The sequence below is a fragment of the Leptodactylus fuscus genome, chromosome 9, assembly GCF_031893055.1.
Source record: "Leptodactylus fuscus isolate aLepFus1 chromosome 9, aLepFus1.hap2, whole genome shotgun sequence".
NCBI classification, from domain to species: domain Eukaryota; kingdom Metazoa; phylum Chordata; class Amphibia; order Anura; family Leptodactylidae; genus Leptodactylus; species Leptodactylus fuscus.
Genome location: NC_134273.1, coordinates 20,782,667 through 20,806,037, shown reverse-complemented (window position 1 = coordinate 20,806,037; position 23,371 = coordinate 20,782,667). Strand labels below are relative to the sequence as shown.

Below are 23,371 nucleotides of genomic sequence, written 5' to 3'. Positions count from 1 at the left end.
TTTCTTGTGGCCGACGGGCATGCGCAGTCGGCTTTGCCCTAGGCCTAGAAGTTTGAAGCCACCGCCGGAAGAAGACCCGTTCCTGAAAAAGATGGAGGCGGCGCTGGAGAGTTCTCTCGCAGCATTGGGGACGCCCCCAGTGCTGCGAGAGAACTAATTTGCATACTGACGTAAACTGGGATTTATACCGAATGGCGGCACGGAGAAGACATCTAAAGATAGGAGAAGAATAGCCTGTCTTAAGGCTATTCCTACGTGATAGGCAGAAAAAATTCAGTTTTAATGATAGGATTCTTTTAAAGAGGCGCAAAGGTAGCAGTGGCCCAAAGTCATCTCTACAACATAGGAAGACACCAGTACCATAGTTGGCGCATATAAATGAGGATCCTCATTTATATGCCTCACATGTTACACCTCTGCCCAGAACCAAAAATAAGAATATAAAAAAAAAAACCGCATCAAAATAGCATGTGTGAATGCAACCTTATTGTAATGTTTTCTATAACAATGGCAGAGAATGCGGTAGAGACTATTGTAATGGTGGTGAGGAAATGAAGAACAAATCATTTTTTGTTTGCCAAAATTTGGTTGCCAAATGTGTCTTGCACTTTTTGTTTGCGCAGGGCTTGAGGTTTTGGGCTTGTGGCATCCTCACCACAGCAGCCTCAGGGACTAGTAGGCCGGCCGTGCGCGCCCCCGCCGCCTCCCTCCTGCGCGCTCCCGGCGGCTTCCTTCGCTGACGTCGTCGGGGGGACGCGCCTCGTGCCTGCGCACACGGGAAGAACGAGAGAAAGAGTAGAAGGAGGGAGGGGGACGTAGTAACTGCAAACGTGCGGCCGGGGACAAAGTGAACCGGGCCGGTACCGAACAGGGAGCAGCGAGCAGGGGCCATGAGCAAGCAGCAAGCCTCCGCCGAGGGCAGATAAAGCGGCAGGACGTGAGCTGGCACCTCCCGGTAAGAGCAGAGGGGGTCTCCGGTATAACGGTAAGGTAGGGGGGCTGGGCAGTGGCAGAGCTCCGCCCCCTAGCGCCTGCAGGAGGCTAGGACTAGGTGTCTTGGTGCAGTTCTCTCTGTGGTCCGCCGGCTGCACCACCTGACCTGCTTGCTGTGCCCCCCCACCTTCCTCCTGTCATTACCTCCACTCTAACCCTAACACTGGTCATGCCATGTCATACCTGACAGAACAGGGGGCGCTCTTGCACCCCAATACGCTGTCATGTGATTTAAGTTAACTTTCTTGTATAGAAGTGCCACCATTGTGTACGGTTTCCATCAACGCCAAAACACATCTGTTCCTTTTTTACTGCCAGGACTGCAGTTCTGGTACCTGTCCAGTAGAGGGATCTCTGTAGTGCTGCTGTCACATACCGTGGCGTTGCGCAGAAGTTGCTGTCCGTTTTGTAAGGTGCGGTAATGCTGTCATATTGTGCCACTTGGTGAGTCACGACTGCCACATGCCAATGCAGGGCAGAAGTCATACTGCCACACTGGCATCTAGAAGTGGCTGTGGACCAGGGTGGAGGAGCGGTATACGCTGACTATAGCGCCACCCCTGCTCTGGTGACAGTGCCACATGTCCCCACTGGCACCGACAAGGCTTGTCGCAGCGATTCCCAATACTGCAGGTGCCAGATCAGTGCTGTTGTGTCTTGTCTGCTGTGGGATTGTTTTGTCTGTGTAGCCGTATTGTATCATCTGTCATAGCTTTGTCTTGTTTTGCTTGATATAGCGGTGATTTACAATGTAACTATATGTGTGTATTATTGTATCTGTCATATTTATGTGTGCAGTGCACGTTATTAGCATGCTCGTGGCCGTCACCCTAGCTATTATTAAGAAGATCTTATTTCCTTATCATATTATGAAACTGTGCAAAATTCTTAGGCAGGTGTGGAGGAAATCCTGCCAAAAGAAGGCTCTCAGACATAGAAGGGTTAATAGTTTAATTTTACTGATGAACAAAAGGAAATCTTAGGTTAGGGATGGTCTCCTGTCACATGATCAGAGGTCAGCAGGTCACGCTGCGACTAATGTTAATAAATGGAGCTGTGGGGGCTGCGTTAGTTTGAGCCTTGTCTAGTCTTTTTGCAACTCGAAGTCAAAGATGCGGCGTCCATTGTGTTGCAGCGCGACTCTGTTTACTAACATTAGTGAAGGAGTCGCAGAGCGAACCAGTGACGTTTGATAACACAATGGGGGTCGTAGTTAAGGTCGCCGTATAGCCCTAGCCTAAATCATCTCCGTGTATGTTGTGAGAGCCCTGGAAGTGAGGATAGAGCCCTGATCTCAACATCGCCCAGTCCGTCTAGGATTACATGACGAGACAGATGGATTGGAGCAAGCAACATCCACAGAAGATCTGTGCTTAGTTCTCCAAGATGGCGGGAACAACTTCCCTGCCGAGTTCCGTCAAATACTGTCGGCAAGTGTATCGGAAAGAATTGATAAAGGGCAAAGGTCATATCAAATATTACATTTCGATTTGGTTAATTGACAGAAATAAACTATTAACACTTCTATGTCTGAAAGGCTTCTTACCTCGCAACATATTTTCCATAATTACTTAACTTTTTGCACAATACTGTATATAAACCACCGCCTAGTGTGCGCAGCCGTGCCATGCACAATACTGTATATAATCCACCGCCTAGTGTGCGCAGCCGTGCCATGCACAATACTGTATATAAACCACCGCCTAGTGAGTGCAGCCGTGCCATGCACAATACTGTATATAATCCACCGCCTAGTGTGCGCAGCCGTGCCATGCACAATACTGTATATAAACCACCGCCTAGTGTGCGCAGCCGTGCCATGCACAATACTGTATATAAACCACCGCCTAGTGTGCGCAGCCGTGCCATGCACAATACTGTATATAAACCACCGCCTAGTGAGTGCAGCCGTGCCATGCACAATACTGTATATAAACCACCGCCTAGTGAGTGCAGCCGTGCCATGCACAATACTGTATATAAACCACCGCCTAGTGAGCGCAGCCGTGCCATGCACAATACTGTATATAAACCACCGCCTAGTGAGCGCAGCCGTGCCATGCACAATACTGTATATAATCCACCGCCTAGTGTGCGCAGCCGTGCCAAAGTGATTTGTCAGGAGAAACCTATTGGACTTTTGACCGGCTCTATTATAACTTATCACAGGGTTCAGCCGTCCAATACAAACAGGGCTGCAGTGGTTTGTTGTAGACTCGGCTATTATTGTCTGTGGCTGAGGGACTATAGCAGCGGCGAGGTGCAGGGGGTGCGGGAATTTTGTACCAGGGTTAAGAGATTTCCAGGATTTCCAAAATACTGAGTAATAGTATGTACCGAAAAACAAAAAACCCCAAACCTTTTACTTACCAGGTAAATCCCCGGCCGCTCGGGTGTTTTCCATAAGTCTTGGCTGGCAGTGATGATTTGCTGGACAGCCTTGTGGCCACTGTAGTAAATTGTTGACCTCAGGGGTGACGTCTGTTTGTGTTGTGTCATCACTATGGCACATGTAAAGACTAGAATGGAGGATCTGGTGTGGCGTTGGATTAGCTGTGCAGTCTGGTGGGCTTCATCCGCCAGCCCCTCACAGCTAAAACACCTTGCACCTTGGCATTTCTTGATGGCTCTTGGTCCAAGTACCATTAACTAAACAAGTCTCACCTGAATGCACCCTTTAACCTGTGCGGTTTGACATGGACACGAGGGGTGGTGCCCAATACTAACAGGAGGTTTTGTGGACACTGGAGCCAAGGCAGCGCAACCTACTGGATTTACTCCAGACCAGATAAAACCTACTTATGGCTAAAGCCTCACCGTGCGGAAACGCAGCTTTTTTTTATTGCAGATTTTGTTGCGTTTTTTTTAGCCAAAGCCAAGAATGCCAAGAAATGAAATGGGAAATATATAGGAAGTTCTTATACATCTTCCTTCTGCTCAATCCATTCCTGGCTTTGGCTCAAAAACCCGCAACAAAATCTGCAACAAAAAAAGCTTGTGGGACCTCATCCTTAGGGTATGTTCCCCATACAGATTCGGAGCTGAATTGGAGACAGTCAAAATCATCTCCAAAACCCTTGCCAGAAAGCTGAAGCCCAGCCTTGGCTCCCCGTCACAAGTTTGCAGGCGTAATTAGCCTCTATATAATTGGGCTAATCAAGCATGAGGCCTCCCTGTTGTGCATGGGGTTTCAGCTGCGACAAGATCGAGCAGGACACTTTTTTTTTTTTTTTTCCGGTGTGCAGATTTCGACCGGTCCTTGTACAGGAATCTGGGGCAGAAGACCTCCTCAAGTTCTGCCGTGTGAAAATACCCTTCGGCTAAGACCCCACGTTGCAGAAACGCAGCTTTTACGTTGCAGATTTTGCTGCGTTTTGTTTGCCAAGAGTGGCTACAAAAGGACTGGGAAATGTATAGGAAGTTCTTATACTTCTCCTTCTGCTCAATCCACTCCTGGTTTAGGATTAAAAAACACAGTACAGTCTGCAGGAAAACTGCATTTCTGCAACGTGGGGTCCCAGCCATAAGGCTAAAACCCCACGTAACAGGCCGCAGCTACAAACGCTACAGCGGCTACGCTTATCACAGAAAATCCACAGAGGTTTCCTCTGCAGATGTTCTGCCTGTATTATACCTATAGGGAAATCGCCGACGTTTCTGTAGGTACAATTGACATGCTGCGATTTCCAAAACTGCAATGGTTTTTGAATCCGCCGCGTTAATTTTTCTGCAACGTGTGGACGGTATTGGCTAGGATTCTATCCACTGTGCAGTGAATGTGACATGCCACGGTTTATGCCACGTGAGGCTCCAGCCTAATGCAGTTTTCCAGGGAGTGTGTCAGTGCTTACTTCCTCTGGGGTCCTTTATGCGCCGAACTTAGGGGTGTCAGGCTGGTCACAACCCTGGGTCACATGATCAGAAATGGCGCCCTGCTCCTGAGTACTGTAATGTAGTGCGTATAGACCCTGGGAACTGGTATAAGGCTAGTTGTAGCTCATGTCTCAGGTCAGTGTAATACGGCGGTCATCATGTTGCAGATGTATGTCAGTATTGCATCTGAATTATAGATGTGTCAGACTGATGGGCTGATTCTTGGTAGGAAGTTGAAATACATGTGAAAGCCTCTATGACATACGGATGCAGTAATGACAACATACTGATGCAATATAGACGACATAGTGTGTGGTAGTTTAGACCTAGTTAATGTATTTGTTGCAGCTTTTTTTTTTTTTTTTGCAGAATCTGCACCAATAACATATAGCAACATATGACACTGAAAGTGAAAAGAGTTTACAATACCCTGTAAAAATTACCCCTACTGCCCTACATATTGTGACTTTTGCCCTCGGATGATGTCACCTTTTGCGATGGAATACAATATACGGTGTGCTGCTTTTTTTCACAAACGTTGTGTGTAATACAGATACATTAGTGATGTGGAACTGGCCTAATGCAAAATCAGCTCCTAGGTGAGTGCTATTGGTACGCATTTTATTAAAAATTATATATTGGTCATCGTATACCCAGATTAAGCCCCCATGCACACAATAAGGGTGCTTAGGATGTAGATGACACATGCAGGGACGTCTGACTGTCATCCCAGTGCATTCTGTGATGTGCTCCACTCTAGGCGGGGCGTCCAAACTTTTCTCTTTCGGATTATTATAGAGCACGTCATCGCGCTCCGGGTCATCGGAATAGAATGGATTTTTTTTTCTCTGACCAAGAAAGCCATACGTTTTGTAAAGTTAAACCGCGTGCAGACGACCGTGAGTATTGTCCACAGCTAGCACACTGACCCATTATACTCTATGGCCGTGTATTATTACAGGTCTATATGTGGGGTTGTGAGCCGGGGAAAACCTAAGGTCCTATTGTCACTGAGAGCATTGAATGTCATCTATGTACCCATGCCGGTCAGTCACATCCTGGCTACATGCAGACGGTCGTGTGTGTTTAGACTCAATAACACTGTGTACAGGAGTCTTTCTGGTAATATTGTTTTATCTGCCACACGTGAACACACCCAAAGACCTTTTATACACGTCAGTGATTTGCATCAGAAGTGGGTGAAAAGCAGAACGCGTTGTAATCTTCCCATTATACCGTATGTGTAATCTCCATTTCTGGCTTTGGTTTAGATTCACTGATGCAAATCTGAGACATCTGATCGTCAGGGGTGCCGGGTATTAGACCCCGCAGATGTAATATTGATGTCCATTGTCTCATGGGAACCCTGTCTAAAGGTAGCCATACACATTAGAGACCAGATGACTATCTCAAGTGTATGAGGTTGTCCAGATGTTACCCCATTGGCAAATGTCAAAGAAAAGGAGTGGGCATGTTGAATTTTCAGATGCCTGATCCTTTGCTCCTGTGGGAGATAAGTCGCTGTTGCCTGTTGGCTGAAGCAGAAACGGGCCTGGACAGATGTGGGGTCGGTGAGTAGTAAATATTGGCCGTTACCTGTAGGAATAATTCAATAGGTAACGATTGGAACCCCCCCCCCCCCAAAAAAAATAAATAAAAATAAATAAATAAAGCAAAAACCCCAAAAATAACAGCAACACAGCTCACTATTTCAGAGCATAGTTCCTTAACCCTGGGACCCTACGCAGTTGCTTGAATTGTGTTATGGCCAAATCCGCCATTGTGTGCATGTGTGTAGACAAGTATGAGCTCTGACATTCTAAGCTCAGCTCGCAGCATTGGGAACGCCCCCAGTGCTGCGAGAGAACTCATTTGCATACCAAAGAAAACCCGTATTTCTACAAAACGGCGGCGCAGAGAAGACATCTGAAGTTAGGAAAAGAATAGCCTTTCTTAAGGCTATTCCTATGTGTTAGAAAAATTAGCATTTTAATGATAGGATCCCTTTAAGCTATGTTCTGTGATACTGGCCGCAGGTGTATGGCCACCTTTAGGATCCCATTGGCCTCCCTTTCCTTAGTAAAGCCAATGAAGTTATACATGCTACCATTGCGTCCTGAGTTTTCGAACTTGACCGTTTCAATGGAACAAGGGTCAAACTGTGGCTGTTGTAACGCAGACAATGGCTGTAACATGTAAAGCACTGCCAGACCTAGCGGTTGTTACTACTGTAGTGTATCGGTCTGTGAAGGGTGATAATGATCACATTGCAGGGATTGAGCTTCCTGTGGTTGGAGATTGGTGACCCCGATAGTCCTTTTATCTGTGCTCCATTTGATCAGATTTTCTTCACTTCCCCTATGTTGTCCCGAGGATGCTATCATCTCTCTCTGATCTCCTAGTCATGTCTCGGTGAGTTGTGTCTCAGAATACGATTCCCTTATGAATCTTCCACATTAGATTTTGATTACAGTGATGATAAAGTGTCCATTCACAACCCATTTACAGCTAATTTACCAAACTCCATTTACATATTGCTCGGCACGCTTCAGTGCAAATTGCAGAGCTTGCATAGAGCGCATTGTCCGGACGTTTTCCTGCAGAGCACTGCAGTCATCTTCTGCAAAATATAAAGTGAAATATCTCTTGGGCCTCATGCACACAGCTATTACTTCTTGCACAAACCTTATGGTGACACATAGTATGAGTCTATAGATGCTCTCCATGCCTCCACGATGCATTATATACTCTCCTATAAACCATGCAGCTCGGGGATAATTCATCCTCCCAGAATCTGCAAGAAGAAAATGCCTTTGCCTCCATGTGTGACATTTCTGATGTTGCATAAGGAAACGTTGCGGTCCACTTAAAGGGATCCTATCATTGGATACCTTTCTTTTTCTCCCTAACATGTAGGAATAGCCTTAAGAAAGGCTATTCTTCTCCTACCTTTAGATGTCTTCTCCGCGCCGCCGTTCGGGAGAAATCCGGGTTTACTTCAGTATGCAAATGAGTTCTTTTGCAGCACTGGGGGTGTTCCCAATGCTGCGAGAGAACTCTCCAGCGCCGCCTCCATCTTCTTCTGGAACGGCCCCTCCCTGTGTCTTCTTCCATTCTGGGTTTCAATCTTCTAGGCTTCGGGCAGAGCCGACTGCACATGCCCGAGCCACAAGAAAATGGCCGCTTACTCAATAAGCTGTGTAAGCGGCCACAAGAAAATAGCCACTTACTAAGTAAGCTGTGTAAGTGGCCACAAGACAATGGCCGCTTACAAAGCTTACTGAGTAAGCGGCCATTTTCTTGTGGCCTGGGCATGCGCAGTCGGCTCTACCCGAGGCCTAGAAGATTGAAACCCAGGACTTCTTGAGGTCTTCTTCAGTTCTCCAAATGTCTGACATCCATCTCCTTTGTGTTTTAGAAGCTTAGATTGCCGCTGGGTTCTTCCACCATACTTTATACTTCAATTGTGCTCGTTTTAGGTTGTCTGCTGTGTATAAGAACCAACCCAGCAGAGGTTCTCCAAGGAGTCAGCACATGTAGGGTCCATTTCTGCAATGCTACAAGCAAGTGGTTCATTTCTGCAAAATGAGGTTATTGTCTTGATGTGGCATCCTCAATAAACAGCGGAGGAGTAAGACCTTGTTTGACCAGAGAAGGTCCTAACACCAGTACCCTCTCCTTTATGAGAATGGCGTTCTGTGTGAATGCATCAGCAGGTCCAACCTGGGTTTGTCACCAGGACCTTTACCCTTTATGTGAAAGGACCTGGGCGTCATACCTCATTCGATTCTGTGGGACTGCCAGAGATAGAGCTTGGCACCTTGGCACCACCAGCTGTTCAGTACGTATGGGGCATACACAACCCATGTTCTTGTGATCAGGCGGCCCTGTGGATAGCGAATAACTTGTCGTTCCCAGAATATCCCATTAATAACACTATAGGCCGTGGTAGGACACAAAATAACACGCCTTCAGGCTAAACCTGATGATACTGCAGGCCATTGCTTGGGAGGAATGTAATTCCCATACGGTAGTACTCACAGTCTTCTTGGCATCCCCCTTCTCCAGCTTTTATTATTTTTGTGTAACTCCTCCTTTTTGTTTTCTTGGAAGAATTTTTTCAAGCCTTTTACACGCAGAGATTTTATTGATGACTTGGACTCACTTGGAGTTCATATTTGACTAGTAAAAGCATCTTAATAGAAGTCGCTGAGTCGTCGTCTTATGTCAATTTAGTAAAACCTTTATCCAGCTTTTCCTTATCCTTAGTTATATATGAGAAGTAGGTTAATGATCACTATTGCTCCTGCAAGGTACTGACTATAGATCTGTCCTTCTTTCACTGACCACTGTATATTTTGGCAGGGTTCCCATCCAGGATTTTGGGAAAGCTGGGAGACGACCCCTGTGTGATGTACGGTTTATTATAGTAATGCATATTTTCAGTAAATTGGTTTGTCCTAGTGATGGATTATCATTAGGATATGTTATCACTTTGTGATCGATAGGGGTCCTACAATTCATAGGATAGGGGATAAGCATCTGATCATTGGGGGTCCCAGCAATCAAGAGGCTCGGAGCCCCATGAGGTCTGCTGGTGAGAGACAAAGTCCAGTACTTCTGATTGGCAGTCCCATAGAGATGAATGGAGCAGCGGTGTATGTGCGGAGCTCTCACTCCATTGAAATGGGGACACGAGGGACCCCCGTCTCACGGTCAGTGGCCGTCCCTTTGGATAGAAGATACAGTGTCTCTGTGGGTAAACCGCTTTAACTGAACCATCACCGGTATGATAGAATGGATGTCATTGGATGCGCCAGAAGAAGATGCTGACATTACAGAGCCTAAAGGTAGGGCAGTGACAGTCACCCACATTTTGCTCTAAAAGCACAACCTTACTGCGACTCGCTGAAGACTTCAGTGTTTCCCTCTAGGGCAGGGGTAGGGAACCTTCGGCTTTCCAGCTGCTGTGAAACTACAACTCCCAACATGCTCCATTCACTTCCATGGGAGTTCCAAGAACAGCAGAGCCAGTATGCATGCTGGGAGTTGTAGCTTTGCAACAGCTAGAGAGCCGTACGTTCCCTACCCCTGCTCTAGGGGGAAAAAAAAACCTTGAAAGGAATTTTGCACCAGTGCAAAAAAATTTGCAACTTTTTTTTTAACCATTGAATAACATTGTAGTCATGACGTAGTTTGAATGCAAAAGTATGGTCACTATTTTTGCCAGTTCCATAGATTGATGGCCTGTCCTTAATGATAGGTCATCAATATTAGATCACAATGATAACATGATATTACAGTTCAGCCCCTGTCACCTGAGTGGGACTGAGCTCCTGCTGTACCATGTCACTGATGAATGTGATGTCATCGGCACAGCGTTCATGATTGCTGGGGGTCCACAGGGTCAGACCCAAACGACCACCTATACATAACCTATCTGAAGGACAGGTCATCAATATGCAAGACCTGGAAAACCATTTGACCAATAGTTCAAATAAATCCCGTCTATCTGTAGTCTGGGAAAATGAGGACTGGGATCCCCTATTCTGGCGGTCAGTAGGGCCCAGCATTCAGACCCACCTTGATTTATTACATATGGCCTCTGCCTGTTGTTGGCGTCAATGATCCGCCTATATTCAGCAAATTGCTGCTGTCGATGGTTTTTCTGTTCTGGCTGCTGAACTGGTTCCTCACACCATGCCTGTGATTGTCCTAGCAGCTCGCTGGGACGCCATGTAATGAGCATGTTGTTGGCGTTGATGATCTGCTTACTCCGGCGTTTTGGCAGCTGTCATGTTGGCCTGCCGCTAAACTCGTTCCTTGCACTGTGCCCGTGATTGTTCCGGCATCTCAGCAGCTTGCTGGGACGCCATATGAGTGTGTTGTTGGTGTCAATGATCTGCATGCTCCGGCGTTTCGGCAGCTGTTAAGATGGCCTGCCGCTGAACTCGCGCTGTGTCCGTGATTGTTTCGGCATCTCAGCAGCTTGCTGGGAAGCCATATAATGCATGCATTGTTGGGGTTGATGATCCCCCTCAGCTCTGATTGAGGAGACCTCTGTGACTTCTGGCTACCTTCATAGCTCTCGTTGTTTTAGGTTTTTCCACAAATTAGATTTTCTTTTTCCCGGCATCTTTAAAAGTAGCAAGCTGCCAATTTGAATTAATGGTGTTTTCCCATCCAGTGTGTCAACACTGCCTGGAACAGATCAGATAATATGCAAATGCTTGTACACAATGTACTGAGGGTTAGCTGAGTGTTTACACGGAGAGATAACAGACCTGGACCTGAAATAAGAGCAGTGTAATATAGTATGTGAACATAAATTCATAACAGTCGTGAAGCCATGTTACCGAGATAAAAAGTAGCCTATGTGTTAATCGAGGTTACAAACTATCTATGTCCCGAATTTCATTCAAGTCCGTTCAGCCTTTTTTTTGTGTAATTGAGGGACAAACATGAGGTAGTAATATACATGAACTGTGCTTAGGATAGGTGATCAATATCGCGTAAGTATGGATCTGACCCACAGCACCCCCACTAGTCGGCTGTTTGAAGAGGCTTCAGCGATTATGTGAGTGCTGTGGTCTCTTTACTGAATACCAAGCACAGCGCTGTACATTGTTTAATGGTTGTGCTTGGTATTGCAGTTCAGTCCCATCAAGTACAAAAAGGATATGTGACACCACGGGCTTGTGAATTGGGAGTGGTGCTCAGTACCAGGGTTGCTTCCAACAGCTGATCGGCTGTGGTGCCAGGTGTTGGATCGCCACTAAGGGTTGTACCAAATTTTCAAGTTATTCCCTATCAATAGGTTAGAGAATAACATCATGATTGATAGGGGTTTGAATATTGGGACCCATTGATCCCAAGAGTTCTGGTACCTGGTGTGGCAGGTCCAGCACATGGTGCTCGAAGATAGCCAAATTTGCCACCATGTGCAGCGCTCCCATAGAGAATGAATGTAGTGGGCACATGCTGCGGCCTGCCACTCTGTCAAGGTGGGGGAACAGAATCCCCGCAGTCGGACCCCCTCTGATCGTGAACTTCTCCTGTATCCAGTCGATAGGGGATAACCTTAAAACTTGGTACAACGACGTCACACTTACCTATACAGCAGGTCTTCTACTGGTATGTAATGGTTCTCTTATTTCTTGTCACCCAGCTTTCCTAGATCAGAAAGACACTTGCACATCTTTATTTGCTGCAAATCTCTCTATTTTAGAAGGAAACGCTACGTGATAATCTTCTATTGTTCTGCCCTGACACTTCCTCTTTCCTGCCGTTGATTTATAGGCCTTATAAATAGTTTTCCTTCAGATTCCTCATCTGGAAGTCGGTGTGGCGAATCGCTGTTTGTGCGGTAGGAGCTGTGCAGCCTCGGGTTATGTAACCGCTGGCGGCTTTTTAGGCCTCTGTTTAGAAGGAAAGTTTAACAATTGGAAAGCTTTAGTCATTCAGCGCGTGGCTTCTTCTCTCTTTAGGGGCCGGAGACTACAAATAGATGTTTTTCTTTTAGAGGATTGGGCGGGGGCTTCCTTTTGCTTTTATGTCATCAGTTCCAGGGACCCTTTAACCAGTCATTTTAGACATGAAACCCAGATGCTCTCGAGTCTCTGACTTTCCATTAAAGTGGGTGGTTATTGTGGCTCGGACCGAAAGTGCCTCTGTGATGGACATTGAGTGGTCATTGAGCCTGGAAATGACAGGACACTCTACTTTGTTATGTCAATTGGATTTTGATTCTGAAGTTATTGGGGTGGCCACTTGGGTCAATTGCAGTTGGTGGTGAATGGGCTGTTGCTGACTTTGGGTGGTCGTTGTAGCTGTCCCTGAAAGGAAATTGCCTGAAATTTGGTGGTTATTGTGGCTTATGCTGAAGGGACACTGGATGATATTGGGTGGTCCTAATGGCTGGTTGTAAGGGGACACTGTGGTAGATGTTGGATAGTGATTGTAGCTGACGCTGAAGGGCCTGTATCTGACTTTGGGTGGTCATTGTAGCTTGTGCTGAAGCAACATTGTGGCTTTGGGTGGACATCGTGGTAGTTGCTGAAGGGCTGTGGCTGACTTTGGGTGGTCATTGTGGCTGATGGGAAGGGACTGTACCTGACTTTGGGTGGTCATTGTGGTTGATGGGAAGGGACTGTATCTGACTTTGGGTGGTCATTGTGGCTTATGCTGAAGGGACACTGTATTTTACTTTGCGTGGTCATTGTAGCTGATGGGAAGGGACTGTACCTGACTTTGGGTGGTCATTGTAGCTGATGGGAAGGGACTGTATCTGACTTTGGGTGGTCATTGTAGCTGATGGGAAGAGACTGTATCTGACTTTGGGTGGTCATTGTGGTTGATGGGAAGGGACTGTATCTGACTTTGGGTGGTCATTGTGGCTTATGCTGAAGGGACACTGTATTTTACTTTGGGTGGTCATTGTGGCTGATGGGAAGGGACTGTACCTGACTTTGGGTGGTCATTATGGCTGATGGGAAGGGACTGTATCTGACTTTGGGTGGTCATTGTGGCTGATGGGAAGGGACTGTATCTGACTTTGGGTGGTCATTGTGGCTTATGCTGAAGGGACACTGTGGCAGACTTTGGATGGTCATTTGTCACAGCACCCTTCTTTATAGAACCACTTTCCGTGCCCCTTCTCAGCCCCTCTTGCTCTATAACATGCTGCTTACAGGTTGCACTCCATTTTTCATGTAATAAATTCCCTTTAAATGGCCACATGCTTCCAAATTCAGGCCTTATTTATTTCCCATAAAGTACTGGGAAATAGCCATCCATAATGTATTTAGTATCCTATTATGGGCCCCTTACATCATTCCACTGCCCTGATGTGGCCCATTTATTGCAGTGCCAAAGCAAGTCTAATATATATACGTATAACCAGTCAGTGCAGATAAAACCTACAGCCCTTGATAAAGATTAATAACCTCTTTTGCATAACTTTTACAGACATGACGTATTCCATTTCCACATTCATGAGCCTCAGTGTCTGAGTTAAATGACTATAATTGGGTTATGTGTCTGGTGCATGGTACATTTCGGCTGGGTGGTATTGGTATAGATGCCAGCGGCCGTGCCCGGGTAAGCCGTGATTACATTGTGCATGTTGCAGAGGAGGTCAGCCTGCGAATCTGCAGGATTTATCTGAGAACAGATTGAGTACACATCCCTTTCCTGAATATTTATCTCAGTAAATCCTGCCCTGCTTGTACTCAAGAAGACATGATGCAATTTTTTTTACTATGCTAACACATTGCCAGCCATTACCATCTAACCTAAAATGTGCAGAGTTCTCAAAACCGCTTTTCTCACCCACAAGTGTCGATAGTTTTGTGTCTCGCAAGAGAAATCACAAACTCTTTGCTGTTCTCTAGGGAGAAGTAAGAGGAGCGGCGTGACGTAGATCTGATCATAAGGAAGTCATTGTGTTCTGCAGAGCATCGCATTGTACCAAGTAAGGGATCTGCAGCTCGGTGGGTTTGTCTCGGCTCACAGTTACCCTACAATAATGGAAGGAGCTAAGGAGGAAATAGTACCCGCGGTGGATCATATCACTGGAATGAGATCGTAGTTTGGGTGTGGACACTTTCTAAAGGGTGTGAACGGTTCTTTTTTGTTGTTCCAGCACAGTGATTTGTAACGTTTGTTGGAAGACTACAACTCCTAACATATCTAATATAGCAGTTGCCAATTGCTCCCTATAAACTAGTCCTTCCTCATAAGTATTGTCTATGGTGCACCACTTCTATCGTAACTTCAAGAGGTTATTCGGGACCATGTTATGGAGATCCACTTCCTCTTTTCAGGGCACTGACATCATGTCCATTAGGCACATGGTCATACTGCAGCTCAGATTTCTTTAAATGAATGGGACTTGGCTGCAATACCAAGCACAGCCACTATACACAGTATGGCACTGTGCTTGGTAAATAGGACAGAGGCCACAGCAATCAGTAATGTAGTCCTGGGATTTGTAGTCCCTGAGATTTGTTGTCTCTTGTCTTTGGCACTTCCTTGGTACCATAGGGTGATAATTGGTAAATATACTTCCTGGTGCTATAGGGTGATACTTGATAACTATACTTCCTTGGTACCATAGGGTGATACTTGGCAAATATATTTCCTTGGTACCATAGGGTGATACTTGGTAAATATACTTCCTGGTGCCATAGGGTGATACTTGGTAAATATACTAGCTGGTGCCATAGGGTGATACTTGGTAAATATACTTCCTGGTGCCGTAGGGTGATACTTGGCAAATATACTTCTTGGTGCCATAGGGTGATACTTGGTAAATATACATCCTGGTGCCGTAGGGTGATACTTGGCAAATATACTTCTTGGTGCCATAGGGTGATACTTGGTAAATATACTTAATTGGTGCCATAGGGTGATACTTGGCAAATATATTTCCTTGGTGCCATAGGGTGATACTTGGTAAATATACTTCTTGGTGCCATAGGGTGATACTTGGTAGTGATACTTCCTGGTGCCATAGGGCGATACTTGGTAAATATACTTCCTGGTGCTGTAGGGTGATACTTGGTAAATATACTTCCTTGGTGCCATAAGGTGATACTTGGTAAATATACTTCTTGGTGCCATAGGGTGATACTTGGTAGTGATACTTCCTGGTGCCATAGGGCGATACTTGGTAAATATACTTCCTGGTGCTGTAGGGTGATACTTGGTAAATATACTTCCTTGGTGCCATAAGGTGATACTTGGTAAATATACTTCCTGGTGCCGTAGGGTGATACTTGGTAAATATACTGCCAATAAATATTACTCTGCGTAATGGGACAGTAGCTTATTCCCTCCTCCATATTGAATACATGCTAAATGTACATGTATGGGGGAGCCAGACAAAAAAGTATTCATCCGACAGCTACCTAGAGTGTAAGGCCATCTTTAGGCTGCACATACGTGACCATGTACATGTAGCTGGTCCCTTGATGACATCCGTGTACCACCGGGGCTTCCACAGCCCTATTCACTTCTGTTAGTCCAGGCCACAAAATGGACAGTGTGGGGAAGGTAGCTCGGTATCAACAATGGTGTAGACCCAACCAGTCAGAGACAGGGACACAATATCACACGTAAACCGGTTTATTTGGAAATAAAACCCAGCAAAATAAATAAACCTTGACTTCAGGTACTAAATAAGCAAAATAAAACGCAGCCTTAACTTCAGGCAGAAACGTCAAAGAAAACCCTGCTTGTCCGAGCACTAACTGAACAGTACAAAGCTAACTATACGTGTGGCTTACTACCAACATATGAACAAACACAATAGCACAGTACGGTCTCACCAGACTCAGTTTTCCAGGATCTGCCCTGAAGTGTAGGATCTGCAGCCTTTTTAGGCCCAGTAACAAGCGTAGGACCCACACCTGGGGCTGAGGCCTAGTCACACCGGGCCACACATATGTCAGAATCCCAGGGCTTATATACTGGGACTCCAACACTCTGCCTGTCACCTTCTCACAACAGTTATGGGACCAGTCCTGAGTTTTGGCACGAACTCACTGCCTCATACACGGACCCCTGATAATACATGGGCGTGCGTATGGGGCCAAAGAGGTGAAAAGAATTAGAATTTCCTGCGACACTTTATACAAGTAGAACCTTTAACAGGACTATCTCCGCTTTATAGAAGAATAAACACAGTGAATGGGTAAGAAGATCCCGTCCTGTCAGTGTCTCCATCTCCTGTGTATACAGTAACCACAGCTGTATTGTAGTGAGCGGCACCTGCGTCTCCGGTATTTGAGTGGGCTGCGTAAAATGAACGGGAAGAATAAATGAAGAGATAAAGTAAGTGTTACTCAAGTTCTAATAGCTCAAGGAGACGCCGCTTCAAGAAGGGTATTGCAACATTTGGGTGCTTGGCATAACACGAGCATTACGCGTCACCTTATTGACTTGTGTAATACAAGACGTAGGCCCAGATTTACTATTGTGGTTAGGACTAGACAGTGGTGTCAATGTGGCGCATCTAGTAGGAGCTATTAGAGCGAAGATTAGCCATAAAGAGTGGAGCGCGTCCGTGCCTTTCGCAGACAGTCCATTGATTTCAGTGGCCATTTTGTAATGTTATATTTCCCCCTTGACGGTGCTGGAGGAGAACTGAACGGCCAGGTTATAGTTGTTTGCAGGGGATCCAACAGAGGCAAAGCTTGTGACCAGCTTCTTATCAGGAGCTCCTTCTTACACACAGAACCAGAACCTCTGCAGCAATAATGTCCCCGGCCACCTGCACATGACTGCTGTGGCTAGTGGTTGGTTGCAATGGGCACGTGCAGGGGGTTGGGGAGCTGTGGCTGTAAATGTCTTTATTTCAACCCCCCAATTTATTTCTGGGGCCAAAAAACCCTTTAAAGGGAGTTCATCACTCCCCACAGCCCTACAGGGACACAGGTCAGTTCAGGTGACCCTATCTGTGGGGCTGCGTTCTGGTGGCAGACTCCCCTCAAGGCCCAAATCATCTTGGTCTAGATTTCAATTGGTTTTTCAAAGCAGAATTCGCCTGAAGATACCGTCTTATGAGGAGGAATCCGACTCCAAATAAAACTGAATGTGAACATACCCTACGTTTTAGCCGTGCACTGTACACAAAGTAGAAAGCGATTAATCTTTAGTCGTTGACTCTTGAATGAAATTTTTTCCCAAAATGCCAGGCGGCTCCATGTAAATGATGTTGTGCTTCTATTTGCACTGGATTGTTTGCTTGGATGTTTTCTTACATGAACCTTTAGGCCCATAGCCTAAGCAAATAACATGAAGAATTGTGGTTACATCCACTGACACGTGCTCCGGGTGATGCTATAAGGGGAAATGTCAAGGTAGAAATGAGTGAGACGTTGCGTCATATGGTGCACGCCCCGGCAGACAGGAATTAGTGACAGTGACAGTTACAGGGTGTAAATCCCGGGGTCCGTGGGTGTAATGGTCTGTGACTGTCACAAGGGGAACCGCAAAACCCGAATATTAACCTCTGTATTAGGCTGCTTTCACTTTGCTGTGTGCACTGGGGAAGCTTCTAGTGCATAGAGTAAAAAATCATAAAAATAAAAAAAATAAATAAAAATCTGCATTTATGTTTTTTCATCACCATCTGCCTTACCCATTTTTTTTTTACAAGGATGCCTATGCAGCACGTGTTTCTCCAGATCTTGTCCAACACATACATTCAACTAAGACTTTACCATACTGTGGACGCAGCCTCATAAATACCTGCTGTCATTTAAAGGGGCTTTCTAGGAATTTTTTTAACTGTGACCTATCCACAGAACAGGTCAACAATCAGGGTCAGACACACGGGATCCCTGTTGGTCAACTATTTGAAGCAGTATTGGCGTTCCCTCCACTTTACAGACCATCTGTCACATAACCTGTTCGCAGCTCAGTCCCATTCAAGTCCTATACAAAATATTTTAAAGAGAACCTTTCATCCCCCCCATCCCTGACATCTCTGCTCTGGTCATGTGTCGGGTGCAGCATGTCATGGCTGTCACATAAACAAAAAGCAGCATGGCACTATGGAAGTGTCTGCCTAGGAGCCTTGAAATGTGTGTGCAATTTGTTTTTTTTCTCCTTTTACATATGACCGTGGCCAGAAAGCCCCTTCCTTTTCTGTGTAGCTTTCTATCTTTATCAGATGCAGCTTGTCGTACAGGTTGCATGACAGGAGGACGTCATATTCTGTTTCTCTTTTATCAGATGATCGAACACTGGTTTATCGAATAAGCAACAGCAATGGATGGCAAGTCCTCAGTCCGTAGTTCCGGCACAGCCACGGATTCCGCCTCCACGGTTAACACTGAAGATTTCGTCTTAGTTCCTTTACAAGTTGATGGCTCTTTAGCCTTGGACGACAAGCCTCAATTGAAGGTGAGTACATTGTAGTGGTCATTTCCATACAGTAAGTGGCTTCATCTGGTCTGAGATGCAATCTCATGGATCATGCAATGCAACAACATGAACAAAGGAGTTTTACCATCTCAGGGTTTCACCTGCTCTCCTGTCTCCTCTCTCATCCACTTCCTAGTTCCAGTGACAAGTTGATGGATGGGCTCGGCCTATATTATAGACAGTGCAGCATACTGTTATCTTCACAAGCAAAGGAGACAGAGACTCTCTTAGGTTTCAATCACAGTGAAGACTATAAAGGACGACCAGCCCGGCCATGCTTGCTAGATGGTTGGTCTGACACCCAGGCAGTGAGCTGTGAACAATGAGGACACATGTTCATTAGTATCTGGAAACTGGAGCAAGATAGATAAAGCAATTTATTGGGTAAAATACATTTAACTTCAGGGCCCCATGCACATGACCATAGTGGATTTACAGTCCAAAAATACTGACCTAAACATGTCCGCATTGCAGTATACCACCCGCTATCACAGATCCTGTATAGTTCCCTACATTGGTCTGTGCCACAAAAGCGGGCTTCATAATTTGCAGACCCCTTCAACGGACTAGACACATGTCTACTAAAATTGCGGATGCGTGTATGGGCCCACAGAAATGTATGGCTCTGCACTTTTATCCGCAATTGTCATGTGCATGTGGCCCAAGGAGTTTTGTGGGCTGAATGTATTGATGACCACTAATATCAGGTCTGACACGCAGCATCCCATAGATTAGCTGTTCTCGGTAGCCCGTACACAGAGAACAGAGTAGTCGGCTTCCTGCGTCATTCTGTGTGTATCAGCTGCTGAAAACATCTTATCTACAAAATGTGCTAATACTCGGGCAGTCCCTGACAGTCCTTGTTTTCCTGGAACAATGACTATTTGTCCATGCACATGACCATGTAGTGCATTTGCCATACATTGTTGGCACCACCGCTGAAGACAATGTTTGTCTGTAGTGCTCACATGGATATATGTGTTGTCACTCCAAGAAAGTAAATGAAGACCAACCCCCACGATCCGTTCCTGCTGCTCTGGTGTCTTGTTTTGGCAGAAGTCCCCTTGCACATGACCGCTGAGGTCAATCAGTGGCCTAAGGAAAAGACACAGGACGTCACAGGTGACATTTGCAAGTGACGCTCTGGTTCATTTACTTAGGCAATGAGGCCTCAGTGATGGGGACTTCTGCCAATACTAGGCACCGGAGCAGCAAAACCAGACCACGGAGCCACTGGGAGAGGTGAGTGTGGTCTTTGGGTTTTTTTTGCCCCAGCTTCCCCGGCCTCATATCCAAAAAGCAGTTACCTGAACAACCCCTTTAAGAGACAAACTCAGTGGTTAGCCATGTACAAGAACTACTGAGAATCGCCAAATTGATCGGTTCTTTTGCTGCTGAGCAGTTGTCAGACGTCTCCATTTTTGTACATATTTGACAATGTGGCGGATCCTTTTGTCTTACTTCCAGTACGAGATCTATGCCAACACATTAAAATAATACTTGGCAGTAAGTTAATAGTCGTCCTGCCAAATACAGCAAGTTATTTACTTAGGAGTCTGGCATCGGAGCAGTCACTTGTAGAGCTGTGTCTTTAATATGACTATTTAATATACAGTGCTAGTCAGATGTCTGGATGTGATATATGTCATCTCAAGCGTCCGTCTTCCAAGCACATTCTCCCTATTTGTAGGATTCCTCTTATGCTATGTTCATTAGATACCTATATAGTATTGGTGAAGAAAATATTTAGAAATTGGTCCATTAATGAAGTCTGTTGTTGACTTTTGTCATCCTTATAGATCATGTCCAATGGAGATGAGCAACTGGAGAAGGCAATGGAAGAGATACTTATAGATTCTGAGAAAAAGCAAAATGGCAGCCAGGCAGGGATTGACGGTTGTACAGATTCATACACTGCCAGCTCCAGTATGACTGCTGCTAGAAACCCTCCACTCACACTCATTTTAGACCCCGACAGTACAGGTTAGTATTTTTGGCATTGCACTGTAGATGTGGTACAGGACACCATGCTGGATTAAAGCATACCTCCAGTTATACCAAAAATAGATGACGGCGGGTTAACACCAGCGCCCGGTCTCCGCTTTCAGGTTTCCGTCTTCTGCCCCAAGAAACTGGACAGGGAATGGAAACCCGGCGGTCAGTTTTCAAACCCATTCACTTGAATGGGTTTGCAAAGTGACAGCCCGTGTGCGTCCTCTGGACAGGCAGAAGACGCTCATGGGTGGTCACTTTGCAAACCCATTCATGTGAATGGGTTTGAAAACTGACCGCTAGGTTTCCGTCTCATGTCCTGTTTCTCGGGGCAGAAGACGGAAACCCGCCGGATTGGCTAAAGCGGAGACTGGATGCAGGTGAGAACCCGACCTTATAGTGCAGGAATACAGTAATCCTGCCACTAAATAACTTGCACTGCAGATTCTGCTGATGAATAGTCGCGAGGACAGGCAGCAGTCCATGTTCCAGGTTACTCTTATCATATATATCCAGTATGGAATCCAGTTCTGTAAAATGTAATGGTATTCTGCATTGATGGCTCCTCTAATGGAGTTGGGAGTCCAAGAGACAGAGAAGGACCCTCCTCCTCTAATGCACCATCATGAGCCCCCCACAGCGTGAACCACATCTCTGCGCTGCTTTTTAGAAACTAAATTTGTACCTAAATATATCTTGAAAAACGATTATTTGCAAACTCTTGCACTATAATTGTATTTTGATATAAGTGGTGGTCCTTGTTATGACAGCCCCTGTCTATATGTCCTGCTACGTCTCAGTATTCCCATCTGCTAGCTCCCACTGCAAAGTGCAGCTCCCGCTCTTCAGTACACAGAGCAGCCATGTAAAACATGGTCAGTTATTCATTTGACTAAGCTTTGTGTAATACCAGATTTCTCCTGCAAAGGAAACCTGCGTCTGCTTGCAGTTTTCTTGGTAAATTAAAGGGATTTTTCAGTCCCCACAATTGGATTTCTAAATTTTTAAGAATGCTGTAAAATAACCACTTAACCCCCTGACAGCCACATTAAAATTGCCCCTAAACCCTCCCAAAAATGTCACTTGTATTTGTGTTTTTTGTCATATTTTGAATTTATGGCCCCCAAAAATATTGCCGGTACATAATTCCAGGGTCTTATGGGCATTTAAGCTTTTTGGGATCTAACACATTTTAGTTTTAAACCAGTAACATCTTATGCCTCCGGGACAGACATGAACTTTTTAGAGATTTTTTTTAGAGATAAGGTTCAAGTGTCAAATTGCTGGAGGTCCGACTGCTGGGACCAGAGATCGTGGACCCGGTAATCCCATAGAAGTCAATAGAGCACTTGTTATGTAAGCACGCTGACCCAGGGGACTTTTTGGGCACCTGTTTTCTGGGGATCCTAGTGGTTATACCCCCAGTGATCTAATGCCTATCATCTATCTTGCCAATAAAGGATAAGTGTCTGTAATGACACAACCCCTTTAAAAGGGATTCTACCATTAAAACCTTTTTTTTGTGGATAAGACGTCTCTTACCTTTAGACGTGGTCTCTGCTGCGCTGTTCCTTAGAAATACCGGTATGCAAATGAGTTCTCTCGCAGCGATGGGGCCGTCCTCACCGCTGCCAGAGAAGTGTCTCCATCGCTGCCTCCTTCTTCGTCCTCCGCTGCATCTTCAATGTCTTCTTCCGGTGCAGGCTTGTAACTTCGAGCAGAGCAGACTGCGCAGGCGCACAGGCCACGGGAAAATGGCCGTTAACAATACTGTGCAAGCGGCCATTTTTCCGTGACCTGTTCGCCTGCGCAGTCTGCTCTGCCCAAGGCCCGAGGCCTAGAAGTTACGAGCCTGTGCCGGAAGAAGACATTGAAGATGACGCTGCGGACGAAGAAGGAGGCGGCGCTTGGAGACACTTCTCTGGCAGCGGTGGGGACGCCCCCATCGCTGCAAGAGAACTCATTTGCATACCGGTAAAAACTGGTATTTCTAAGGAACGACGCAGCGGTGACCACGTCTAAAGGTAAGAGACGAATAGCCTTTCTAAAGGCTATTCCGATGTCTTTATCCACAAAAAAAAAGTTTTAATGGTAGAATCCCTTTAAGGAAAGCAGATCTTATCTTCCATGTTTAAAGGACTTTTCTTATGCTTCTATACTACTGTCATATGGTTCAAAAGTTATTTTGCTGGAAAAGTCATACTCCCATCTCTGATTTCTGCCATTCTGGGTCTGACACTGCTTGGGTCTCCGCATGACAAACAGGATAGCGGGCAGAGACCAGCATTCGAATGGGAATGTTGGGGGGATCAGGGACATAAGTGTGACTTTTCTTATGTTTTTTTTTTAACCACTGGCATCTTGTTTAAAAATGTTGGCATTCCCTTTAATGGGGTGTTCACAAATAGGAATTCCACCTTGCGTTGTTTTCAATGAGAGATAGAGATCGCAGCGGGATGCTTAAAAAATAGGTGTCCTACTCGATCGCTGCGACTTGGGACTCCCCTCTAATAAGGCGCATTCATCTGGGCCTAAACAGAAGCGGAAAGTCTCACCGGAATGCCAGCAGCCGGAAAATTGA

The 23,371-nt window shown here is 45.7% G+C and overlaps 1 protein-coding gene across 3 annotated transcripts in view; it reads left to right on the top strand.

The window, feature by feature from the left end:
* Nucleotides 1-760: 760 nt before the first annotated feature.
* RABGAP1L (RAB GTPase activating protein 1 like) overlaps nucleotides 761-23,371 on the top strand; it is a 210,844-nt gene continuing 188,233 nt past the window's right edge. For 2 of the 3 annotated variants that reach the window (XM_075287099.1, XM_075287101.1), the window contains exons 1-3: nucleotides 761-955; nucleotides 18,607-18,777; nucleotides 20,598-20,781. In XM_075287099.1, the coding sequence (XP_075143200.1) occupies nucleotides 18,643-18,777; nucleotides 20,598-20,781 (319 nt within the window). In that variant the 5' untranslated portion in view covers nucleotides 761-955; nucleotides 18,607-18,642. Of the gene's footprint in view, nucleotides 986-18,606; nucleotides 18,778-20,597; nucleotides 20,782-23,371 lie in introns of all 3 variants that reach the window. The other variant, XM_075287100.1, reaches the window with a different exon arrangement.